The 13,018-nt window shown below is 40.1% G+C and overlaps 1 protein-coding gene across 5 annotated transcripts in view; it reads left to right on the top strand.

Annotated features, from left to right (window-relative positions):
• LOC106879055 (uncharacterized) overlaps positions 1-11,697 on the top strand; it is a 54,162-nt gene extending 42,465 nt beyond the window's left edge. For all 5 annotated transcript variants that reach the window (XM_014928480.3, XM_014928484.3, XM_014928482.3 and 2 more), the window contains 5 exons: positions 1,203-1,305; positions 2,188-3,266; positions 5,892-6,014; positions 7,050-7,207; positions 9,796-11,697. In XM_014928480.3, coding sequence (XP_014783966.1) covers positions 1,203-1,305; positions 2,188-3,266; positions 5,892-6,014; positions 7,050-7,207; positions 9,796-11,480 — 3,148 coding nt within the window. In that variant the 3' untranslated portion in view covers positions 11,481-11,697. The remainder of the gene's footprint in view (positions 1-1,202; positions 1,306-2,187; positions 3,267-5,891; positions 6,015-7,049; positions 7,208-9,795) is intronic.
• Positions 11,698-13,018: the final 1,321 nt, after the last annotated feature.

Here is a 13,018-nt window from a genome sequence, read left to right as displayed (position 1 = left end):
CATCAATGGTCTTCCACCATACAGTTGTTGTTGTTGTTGTTGGCACTCTGTCGCTTACAACGTCGAGGGTTCCAGTTGATCCGATCAACGGAACAGCCTGCTCGTAAAATTAACGTGCAAGTGGCTGAGCACTCTACAGACACGTGTACCCTTAACGTAGTTCTCGGGGATATTCAGCGTAACACAGTGTGACAAGGCTGACCCTTTGAAGTACAGGCACAACAGAAACAGGAAGTAAGAATGAGAGAAAGTTGTGGTGAAAGAGTACAGCAGGGTTCGCCTCCATCTCCTGCCGGAGCCTCGTGGAGCTTTAGGTGTTTTCGCTCAATAAACACTCACAACGCTCAGTCTGGGAATCGAAACCGCGAGTCTGCTGCCCTAACCACTGGGCCATTGCGCCTCCACTCCACCATACAGTAATATGAAATAAATAAAAATAAGCCAGTGTTGTCTGCTCTCAAGAAAAGACTCTGAAATAGCATAGCAAACATTAAATATTCGTGTTGTTACCCTTAATCAAATGTCTTAACCACCTTGGCTTACAGATGTCTAAGAATTATGGTGATTTCTCACTCATTGTGACCATCTATTGATCCTTTAGCATTTAAACTGGTCAGATTCAGCTCAGATATTCTACTAGTTTTATGTTCAAGCAGTCCATATCCAGCCTCTCACACTGACCCTACATTGTTATTCTAGAAACAAACAATTACATTGAAATCCTCAAAGCTACAAGATAATGCATGATTAGTTCCAAACAATGTGAATAGTTAAGCGTTACATTTGACAGATTAACCTAGGGGGTTTAAAGTTTAAAAAATCAATTTTTCTAACAAGAAATGACTCTATTGACAGAAGATTTCTTTTTTTTTTTTTTTTTTTTTTTCATAATTTCCTTGTAAATCCATAGAAGATTAAAAAGATTTTTTCTCAACGGGCATATAACGTAGTGGTTAAGAGCACAGGCTACTAACCCCAAGATTCCGAGTTCAATTCCAGGCAGTCACCTGAATAATAATAATAATAATATCGAAAAATACCTTAGGAATGAGAACCCAAGTTCGAAATTTTCCCAAGACACCTGATGAAGGCTGGAGGGTATATCAGCCGAAATGTTGTGTTAACAACAAACAAGATGAGGACAAATATCCGTCAAATGTAAATAATGTAAAAGTTTTCTTTTCTCTTTTCTTTTCTTGCAGGATGGTGCCTGTGCAGGAACATGTTTGTCCTGCATGCAAGATTAAGATGCAACTCTTTGCCATTAACTTTGAAGAAAGTATATATTTATGCCCTACCGAAGGGGTAAGAATTGAATTTTTTCTTTTTTTTTAACATAACACTTTACATTAGATATGAATAGGCCACTGAATATAATGCTAACTTTAGCTATATGGGATACTTCATCATGCTAAAAAGTATGTTAAATGTTTTTAACAAGTCAGTACCATGTTCTACTATGTTAGCAGTGCTTTCTACATTATTTTGTTAACCCTTTCATTACAACCCGGCTGGAACCAGCTCTGGCTCTGTAGTACAAATGTTTCATCTCCATAGGTTTTGAATTAAAATTTTCCACCAAACCTTTGTCACATTCCTAACACTAGCATAATGATAATTAAGTTATTTTACTAAATTCTTTGTTATATTTAAAATTAATTGAATGAAATACAGAGCATCTCAAAATGAATACGGTAACAAAAGGGTTAAAGTCACGATGATATTTTTAACCCTTTTGATACCAACCTGGCTGAAACTACCTCTGGCTCTGTAGTACAAATGTTTTATCTTCATAAGTTTTGAATTAAAATCTTCCACCAAACCTTAGTCACAATTTATGTTCCTAACACTAGCTGAATGATAACAAAGTTATTTTACTAAATTCTTTGTTATATTTAAAATTAATTGAAAGAAACAGAGAGCATCTCAAAATAAATACAGTAGCAAAAATGTTAAATAATAAAACAGCTTTCAATGACCAAAAATTCCAAATGAAATTCAGCAAAATTTGGATAAGTAGTGACAATAGTTGAATGTTTACACCACATGTTTATACTATATTCTATATTGGGTTGTATGCTAGAAAATATGGTGCATTAGTTTAATAACTTTCTTTTTTTATTATAATAAATTTTCATAAATTTCTTAATTATCTAAATATTCAAACAATTCTTTTTTATTCTCCAGTGTTTTTATCCTCTGAACCAATCACATAAAATAGTACTTGTTGCCACTAATAACATGTGCGGTGACAATGAAATGGTCTCAGCATATCCCGAAGAGAAAGCTTTAGATGTAATCTCATCTGGAGACACAGAACAGAACAACAGTGGTTCTTCAGTGGCTGAAGATGGTGTTGCACACGAAGAAGAACCGGCTGCTGTTGATATTTCAGATTCAAATAATGCTTTAATGAATTTACCAAAGTCTATGGAATCAATTATCAGGAAAGTTGCTTTGGCCAACAAGAACTTCACCAGTTTATTGCCTAAAAATTTTCTTGAATCATTGTCTCCACCATCCTCATCATCATCATCATCATCAATATCAGTATCACCAGCAGCAGCAGCAACAGCATCATCATCATCATCATCATTATTACTGTCACCATCGTCGTCGTTTCCATCGTTAAAGAAAACGCTTAAACGGAAGATTGTTGATGTGAAGAATAACAGTTCAACTACAACTGCAAGCCTCCCACCACATTTACAACAAAGGAAACTGAATGTAAATGTTGCACAGAACAAACAAGTTCAGTACTTGCAGTGGCCAAATAGCCAGGCTCTGTGCTGGCTTGATGTGATCTTATGTCTATTTGTACACAACAAAATGCTAAAAGCTCGAGTTAGGCAACTCCCGGCCCAAGATAGATCAGTTCTTAAAACACTGTTTAAGGCCTACACTCAGGCCATGAAATTATTTAATGGCACAAACCAACCAGAAAAGGGACAGCCGACCGCTAAGGCAGGTAACTCTTCAGTCCCGGCATCTGATTTACCCATGGCCATTCTCAAGAAAGCTATGTTGGACAACTCTGTAGCTGTGAAAGGACCCAAGAAGAAAGCTGTTAAACTGTTACTCAACGTCCGTGAAGCCGTGTGGAAACAGCTACAAACGAAGTTGCAGTGTAAGAAAGGTACAAACGATGGTCCTGTTTTCGCTCTCATATCTCTTGAGAAACAGGAGCCAGCTTTACGTGATGTATTTACCATGGATTACATTTTGGAATTTCTTTGTAAGCAGTGTGAGCATCGTGTCACATCCAGGTAAGCAGCATATTTCTACATAATCATTTCACATTTTGTGTAAATTTCTCTTGATTCTTATAGGTGCTCCTCTCTCTCTCTAAAGTGGTTGGCATTAAGAAGGACATCCAGCTATAAAAATCCCGCCAAAGCAGACCTCACTGGTGCTGGTGCTACATAAAAAGCACCCAGTCTACTCTGTAAAGTGGTTGGCGTTAGGAAGGGCATCCAACCATAGAAACCATGCCAGAACAGACATAGGAGCTTGGTGCAGTCCTCTGGCTTGCCAGCTCTCATTGAACTGTCCCCGACCCCTGTGTTCTGAGTTCAAATTCCACCAAGGTTGATTTTGCCTTTCATATTTTCGGGGTCGATAAAATAAGTACCAGTTGCATACTGGGGTCGATGTAATTGACTCATCCCCTCCCCCAGCATTGCTGCCCTTGTAGCAAAATTTGAAACTATTATAATTATAATTATTATTATTATTATTATTACATTATTATTATTCATTATTATTTCGTTCATGTCACCTTTTCAACTTTTTACCCATATACTAGGACAAATTTCACGTTATTATTACAGAGTCCTGTCTTAGCATTAAAACTGTATTACTTCCAGATCAACTCAACTTTTTCAAATGTCCTAGAAGCATTGAAAGACTTGTTCATCAGAATCTTTACCATTTACTTCCAACTCCATGGTTGCTGGATCTACTAGAAATAACAACCAAATCTTTAACTTACAGCCTCAGCAAACTCTCTTGAAAAGTGAGGGACGCATTGGGCGATATAGTCCTAGATGTGCTATGCTCAGTAAAGAGATGGAATGGTCATGATAGGGCTGTAAATGTGCATTGCAAGATCACTGCTTTGTCTGGTATTGAGGAAAGTTTCAGAGGTAAGATCTTCATTCAAAGATCTATATAGAACAACCTCAAAGACTGGCGTCTCTAATAATATATCACTTGTCACAAAAAGACTCACTCCCTCATGAAAGTCTGTGTATTGTAGAAGGTAAACTGTTCTGCTTGTCTCAGTCATCTTAACTGAAAAACAAGATCACTCTCCATTCTCCTCTCTCTTTTTTCTCTTTTCCAGTTGGGGTGACCAGGTATCTCCTTCACAGCAAGTCACCTGTTTCTCTCCCTTTATTCATACCCTAACCTCTCGTCACTTGGCACAAAGCCACCTCCTTCGGTAATACTTCCCTTCTATGTTGAAGGGATCATCATCGTTTAACGTCCGCTTTCCATGCTAGCATGGGTTGGACGATTTGACTGAGGACTGGCGAACCAGAAGGCTGCACCAGGCTCCAATCTGATTTGGCAGAGTTTCTACAGCTGGTTGCCCTTCCTAACGCCAACCACTCTGAGAGTGTAGTGGGTGCTTTTATGTGCCACCGGTACGAAGGCCAGTCAGGCGGTACTGGCAACGGCCACGCTCAGAATGGTACTTTTTACGTGCCACCTGCACAGGAGCCAGTCCAGCAGCATTGGCAATGACCACGCTCGAATGTTTTTTCACGTGCCACCGTTGCAAATCCCTTGGTGGCCTCACTGGTGCCGGTGCCACATAAAAAGCACCCAGAACACACTGTAAAGTGGTTGGCATTAGGAAAGGTATCCAGCCATAAAAACCATATCAAAGCAGACTGTGCATGCTTGTCTGTGTGTGTGCCTGTTCTGTTTTTATGTATTTGTGTTGTGGACTATAGATATAACGAAATTATGCCAGCAATGTCTCATTTTAAGCTTGAAGAAAAAAATGCCAAATAATTTCGTTATATCTATATTCCACAACACATAAATAAATAAAAACAGAAAAGGCACACACACACACAGACAAGAACAAGCACGCATGTACAACCCATACATATACACACATATATGATGGGCTTTTTTCTGTTTTCATCTACCAAATCCTGTCACAAGGCTTTGTTCAGCCCAGAGCTATAGTAGAAGACACTTGCCCAAGGTGCCATAGAGTGGGACTGAACCCTGGAACCATCTGATTGGGACGGAAACTTCTTACCTCGTATCCATTCATTTACTCATTTATTTACTTGTTTCAGTCATTTGACTGTGGCCATGCTGGTGCACCGCCTTTAGTCGAACAGATCAATCCCAGGTCTTATTCTTTGTTTGCCTAGTACTTATTCTATCGGTCTCTTTTGCTGAACTGCTAAGTTACAGGGGCGTAAACACACCAACATCGGTTGTCAAGTGATGGGGCAGGGACAAGCACAACACACACACTGATATATATATATATATATATATATATATATACACACACACACACACACACACACACACAATGGGTTTCTTTCAGTTTCTGTCTACCAAATCCACTCGCAAAGCTTTGGTCGGCCTGAGGCTATAGCAGAAGACACTTGCCCAAGGTGCCACACAGTGGAACTGAACCTGGAACCATGTGGTTGGGAAGCAAGCTTCTTACCACGCAGCTACACCTAATTAAATTTAATATTTGTTTAATCAAGAATGTAACCTTCCTTGGTTTGGAAAAATCTGAATCGAGGCTGATCCAAGGGTTTTGCAACATGGAAGATAGGAGGGGAAGAAGGAGCTGTAATAACTGTAAACTTTATTATTATTATTATTAATGTTTAATTTCTCTCTTTCAGTCACACCAAGATGTTGCCTACTTTAGAAGCTGCCGCAGATTTTTCAATGTCTAATATGCAACACATAGTTAAATGTTCCAATTGCAACTGTAGAAATCAGTGTCGCACCCTGAAACCCGTCAAGTAAGTTACCTTTACACTTTAATTAGCTTTCTCTAATTATGTCATCATGTTTTCCTTAGATATTTATATAGTTGAATTCTATTTTCTGGCGTACAAGTTCCATTTTTCAGACCAATTTTCACAGGTCAACTTACGCACCAAAATCCTATGTGAAGTGCGGCAGGATTTGGGAAGATACAGTAATGTTGCTTGAATGTTAAGCTCTAGATATTTTTCTTCTTTCATCTGATGAAGGACTAGTGTCTGAAATGCTAAAGACCTTTTACTTTTAAGTGTTATTCTAGTAACATCTTTATTAAAACTTGTCTCTTTTGTTTTTTTTTTTTTTTTTTTGTTTTTGCTCAATCATCATATCTATATATATCAAAATTGTCATTGAACCAAATTCAATGACTGGCACCTGTGCCAGTGGAATGCTAAGAGCACCGTCCGAGCGTGATCATTGCCAGAGCAGCTGTCTGGCTTCCGTTCCAGTGGCACGTAAATAGCACCATTTGAGCGTGATTGTTACCAGTGTCGCCTTACTGGCACGTGAAAAAACATTCGAGCGAGGTCTTTGCCAATGCTGCTGGACTGGCTCCTGTGCAGGTGGCACGTCAAATACACAATTTTGAGCGTGACTGTTGCCAGTACCGCTTGACTGGCCTTTGTGTGGGTGGCACGTAAAAGCACCCACTACACTCTCGGAGTGGTTGGCGTTAGGAAGGGTATCCAACTGTAGAAACTGTAACTCTGCCAAATCAGATTGGAGCCTGATGCAGCCATCTGGTTTGCTAGTCCTCAGTCAAATCGTCCAACCTATGCTAGCATGGAAAGCGGACATTAAACAATGATGATGATGAAGAATGTCTTTTTTGTTATATTTCTTGTACAGCTAAAATAAATACCAGTTATATAATGAGAATGTAGGCAGGGCAGTCAGATGGACAATACTCTCTCCCTCCACCATGCATGATTAGTAACATTGTCTTGAAGTTTGAAATGACCACCACCGCTGCCATCATTATTCATATTTTTCCTCCTTTCCAATTGCAGATGTGGAAACTCTATTTTATTACATTTCTTGAAAGGGATTCCATTTGAAGATATATCCAAATTAAATTTTACCCATAATTCCATTCACTATCATGTCGTTGGGATTGTTCAGTATACAAATGATCCTGACCACTTCATTGCTTGGATCAAGTACTCAGGTGAGTGGCTTTTTTTTTTTTTCTTTGCTTTTGTTTCTTTTGCCAAAGAACTTCTTTTATTCATTGTTTACAGGTAATAATGCCAAGTGAAATCAAATCAAAATCGCTGACATGGCCGATGACAGTACCGCCTGATTGGCACTCATGCCTGTGGAACTTTAAAAGCACCATCCGAGTATGATTGTTGCCGGGGCCATGGATTGGCTCTCGTGTTGGTGGCACATAAAAAGCACCATTCGAGCGTGATCGTTGCCAGCATTGCCTTACCGGCACATGTGCCAGTGGCACGTGAAAAACAGCATTCGAGCGTGGCCGTTGCCAGTGCTGGTGGCATATAAAAAGCACCATTTGAGCATGGTCAATGCAAGTACCTCCTGACTGGCCCTCGTGCCAGTGGCACATAAAAGTACCCACTACACTCTTGGAGTGGTTGGCATTAGGAAGGGTATCCAGCTGTAGAAACTTTGCTGGATCAGATTGGAGCCTGGTGCAGCCATCTGGTTCGCCAGCCCTCAGTCAAACCGTCCAACCCATGCCAGCATGGAAAACGGACGTTAAATGATGATGTTAAAGGTGTCCAGCTGGCAGAATTGGAACAAAATACATTGCAGCATTTCATCCTTTCATGGTTGATGAAATAGATACCAGCTGAGTACTGGGTTTCATGTAATTGACTGGCCCCTTCATCCAAAATTTCAGGCCTTGTGCCTGTAGTAGAAAGGATCACTATTATTATTATTATTAGATGAGAGAGCAGTGCATGTCATCAAAAGTGACACTTGGGTACAATTATATGAAGCCCAATATACCCATCATGACCACCCATCTGATAAAGGTACACCAGGCACATGCATCACAACCATATGTGCGTGACATGGTGAGGACATATCAAGATAAACAATACATGACCTTGCAGGTGGGGTCCAGTTAGAATTTTTTTCAATTTGAGTAACCCAACCTGCTCAAAAGCTCCCTGAATAAGGATTGTTTAGGGATGTTGAACAAAGCACCCATATTTCTGGTGGGGAATCATTCAAACCGCAATGAATTCCTCTCAACACATGGCTATGATGCTGCCCCACTACTTCTGCTCGTGATCAGTGAGGCACATATCGTCAGCCACCAAGGGACATGCTCAACTGGTTAAGGTCAAACAAATGACAAGCAAATCTGTGGTATGGAACAGAATATTTGCTGTAGCCCATCTTTTATACTGAGACAAAACAATGTACATGATAACACTGCCTCTCAGCTAAGATCAGAAGCCATGAGAACCACTTCCTGGTACTGCAACATGGTATTTATTATTATTATTATTATTATTATTTCTTTCTATCACAGGTTAGTTGGAGCTCTTGGAGTCTTGCATGAGTAGAGGGCTTACTACCTGCAGCCTATGATACCGTGCTATCCGTTCTTTTCATTTATTTAATACTTCCCTGATTATTCTGGCTGTGCCAAGGAGGCAAACCTTATCTAACAGTTCTACCGGACACACTATTCCAATTTCCTTTATATTCTTCTTGATGTCTTCTGATTCTGTTCCTAAGGACCCAACAATAATTGGCACTATCTCCACCTTCTTCATTTTCCATAGCTGGGCTATTTCCTACTTAAGAGGGTTGTATCTATCCATTTAAGGGACATGCAATGTCAACTACATAGCATATGTGGTGCATCTTGTCCATCACCACTAGCTCTGGTCTGTTATGCTTTAGCACCTGATCTGTTTGGAGTAGAAAATCCCAGTGTATTTTGCTAGTCACCGACTCCGTTACTCTCTGCAGTTTGTGCTCATACCATGTCTTGCTTCTCTCTAGCCCCCCCCCCCCCACACACACTTTTCGCACAGTTTCCAATGCAGTGGTTTTGGGCAAGTCTAGGGCATTCATCCATGATATGTTCAATGGTTTCATCCACCCTATTGCAGATGCAACACAGTGGAACCACTTGCTCAATTATTATCATTATTATTATTATTATTAAGGTGGTGAGCTGGCAGAATCATTAGCACGCCAGTCGAAATGCTTAGCAGTATTTCATCCGTCTTTACGTTCTGAGTTCAAATTCCACCGAAGTCGACTTTGCTTTTCATCCTTTCAGGGTCGATGAATTAAATACCAGTTAAACACTGGGGTTGGTGCAATCGAATAGTCCCCTCCCTGCCAAAATTTCAGACCTTGTGCCTATAGTAGAAAGAATAATCATCATCATCATCATCATCATCGTTTAACGTCCGCTTTCCATGCTAGCATGGGTTGGACGATTTGACTGAGGACTGGTGAAACCGGATGGCAACACCAGGCTCCAGTCTGATTTGGCAGAGTTTCTACAGCTGGATGCCCTTCCTAACGCCAACCACTCAGAGAGTGTAGTGGGTGCTTTTACGTGTCACCCGCACGAAATAATAATAATAATAAAAATAATAATTATTATTATTATTATTATTATTATTATTATTATTATTACTGTTATCAATAGTACTACCACCAGCATCACCTCTATATTCATAACCATGTGTTGTTGCTTAATTAATTAATTAAGTAAACTGAGTACTATATTGTTTTTATGTTTTTATTTTATTTCAGATCGAAAGTGGATTAAATGTGATGATTTAGATGGTCCAATATGTTCAGTGAACCTTGGTCTACCCCTTATACCCAAGCAGGAAATCCATTTAGTAATGTGGGAAAAACTGAAGTCGGATTCTCTTGAAACTGTAGCAGTTCCTAAAGTGAATTCAGTGTCTGCACTGACCAATCCACAGATGTTACCTGTCGTTACATCCGTCAGTGAATCTCCTTCGGCTTCTGCTTTACCAGTTGTAACTATATCAGATGATTCTTGTTCATCACCTATACCGTCAACTTCATCTGTCACGTTGTCAACGACTGTGATGTCAATGACGCATAGTACTATATCATCGTCTGTCGGAACCGTTTTCAGCAGAACTACACCGTCAACTGGGGTTTCAGTTCTTGGTAATATAATGTCATCAATTGAAGCGCCAGTCTTTGGTGATGCTATGTCATCGGCTGTTGTTCCGGTTCTCAGTGGTACCATACCATCGGCTGTTGTTCCAGTTCTCAGTGGTACCATCCCTTCAGCTGTAGTGCCAGTTCTCAGTGCTACTGTACCATCAACTGTAGTTTCAGTTATTGGTAATACTGTGACATCAGAAGTCACACCGGCCCTCAATAGTACCGTTTCTCAACTGGTCAGTCCAGCTCTTTGTAGTACTATGTCGCAGCCAGTCATTTCTGCTCTGTGTAGTACTGTCTCACCATTGGTCACAGCAGGTCTTTGTAATACTGTATCACCATTGGTCACTCCAGCGCTTTATAGTACTGTCTCACCACCGGTCACTCCTGCTATTTGCAGTACTGTCTCATCACAAGTCGCACCAACTGTCAACACTACTGAATCGTCAGGAGCCCTCAGTACTGTTTCCCCAACTGTAGCACCAGTCCACAATATTATGCTATCGTCACTTGGGACTCCCATTTCCTGTGCTACGTTGTTATCAGTTGCAAATCCTGCCATTAACGGACCAATCTCAATCTCAGTAACACCGACATCAACAACACAACCACAGCCATCATCATCCACTGATGATTCGTTTATTATTCCCATGTCTGTGTCACCAAGTGGATTAATTTCCTTATCGACCACTACGTCACCTTCTGAAGTTGTCTTCTCTTTGCCTGTTATGTCATCGACTCCGGACACTTTGCTTACACAATTGGTCAGTTCTGGGAAAGGGGGAAGCTCTTCTTCATTAACAAGTGCCTCACCAATTCTTAAGTCTGCACTTCTGAATAGTTCTCCATTATTAGCTTCAGAAACACTAGTTTCTGCTGCTGGAAACTCCATACCTCCACATAATTCTGCTCCACTACCTACACGAGTTCTTTCAAATTCCAGTGAAACCCAAAGTTGTATAACCGGTTCTTTAACACCAGTCACTTCCAGTAACCAAGTAATTTATCCAGTTCAGATTGAACCCCCACTTTCCATGAACACAGCATGCGTTGTCCAAAACACACCGGTTGTTGTCAGACCAGGTCAGTCGGGGGATTTAAACCAAGTTGTCATACCAAATTGTAGTCAGATTCCTTGTTCCCCTATGGAAGTGAAACAAATAAGTTTTCAACCTTTGCCTATTTCTAAAGGGAATACAAAGACTTTACCGATCAAACTTGAAAGTGATGTCAATCACTTAAATAAATTAAAAGCTAATTTGGCTATGGTAAAGAGATTCAGGAAGTGGTAGGGATATGGAATATCAGTTTCCACTTTCCAGTTTGTTATTGATATTCCTCTGTAAATTTTGTTTATAAATTCTTATTTCTTAAGTTATTGTCAGAATTCTCTACAGACTTTTTTTTCTCTAAGGAGAGAATTAAAGACCTAAACTGCCATCTGTGATTGCAAAAACTGAAAGAAAAAAATTAACTCCAGAATATGTAATAAAGTTGTTATTATTATTATGCTTTATTTTGTTTGTTTTCAGAAAGGTACGGTTTGAACCGGGTACAGGCAACCCTTTTTTAAGAACTGGGCTACATTAAGTATTACTAGTGATCAGGTGGGCCAGACTACTAAAAATATTCAAGATAATTTTTCATTTAGGCATGCAATTCAGACGGTCAGGAGGTCTTGCAGGCTGCATCTTTTTTTCTTTTCTTCTGTTTGTTTGTTTGAGGATTGTAAAAGACACAGATGATGATGATGATGATGCTGCATAAAAAGCAACCAGTATACTCTGCGAAGGTGTAACTTCTAGTCTTGTCAGCTCCTGTCCAACTCATGCCAGCATGGAAAATGGATGTTAAATGATGATGGTGAAGATGTTGAGCAGATCTGTGGTCAAAGACCTTCCACTTTTTATATTTGCATAGTCTTTCTAGAACTACATCACTCAATGTGCCTTTTTGTCTTCATGATTGAACCAAATTCGATGACTGGCACCTGTGCCAGTAGAGCGCTAAGAGCACCGTCCGAGCGTGATCATTGCCAGAGCAGCTGTCTGGCTTCCATGCCAGTGGCATGTAAATAGCACCATTTGAGCATGATCGTTACCAGCGTCACCTTACTGACACGTGAAAAAAACATTCGAGTGAGGTCATTGCCAGTGCCGCTGGACTGGCTCCTGTGCAGGTGGCATGTAAAAAAACACCATTTTGAGCTTGTCGGTTGCCAGTACCGCCTGACTGTCTCCTGTGCCGGTGGCATGTAAAAGCACCCACTACACTCTCGGGGTGGTTAGCGTAAGGAAGGGCATCCAGCTGTAGAAACTCTGCCAGATCAGATTGGAGCCTAGTGCAGCCATCTGGCTCGCCAGTCCTCAGTCAAATCGTCCAACCCATATTAACATGGAAAGCAGACGTTAAATGATGATGATGAAGATTGTAGTATGTGATCTAAGGGAGAATTTACCTGCTATTTCTAGCAAGCCAAGCAACCACTTGGTTGCCAGAGAAAGAAAAATGGATATCTGAAAGTAGACAAAATTCTCATAGCTGGAATGTGTTTGATTATAATTCTGTTCATCATAATAAAGCAACAACATGACTCTTTCAGTGTTGGAGACCAACATTGCACTCTTGAAATTTGAGTTTTCAGCCCAATATTTAAATGCTGTTATTTATAGCTCTATTGTGTGCTTCAAGATTCACTGTTCCAAAGAATAATTATTCTAAATATTCTTTTACAGTAAAGTTCCTCATCATCTGCTATCGTATCTCAACTCTAAAGAAAGACTAAATTCATTTTCAACCTGTTACTACTGCCCCAAGTTCTTGCTTTGTT

Source organism: Octopus bimaculoides, chromosome 5 (genome assembly GCF_046866305.1).
Source record: "Octopus bimaculoides isolate indiv1 chromosome 5, ASM4686630v1, whole genome shotgun sequence".
In the NCBI taxonomy this organism is placed as follows: domain Eukaryota; kingdom Metazoa; phylum Mollusca; class Cephalopoda; order Octopoda; family Octopodidae; genus Octopus; species Octopus bimaculoides.
Note: the sequence above shows the minus strand (reverse complement) of the source record. Positions and strands in the feature narration are given on the sequence as shown.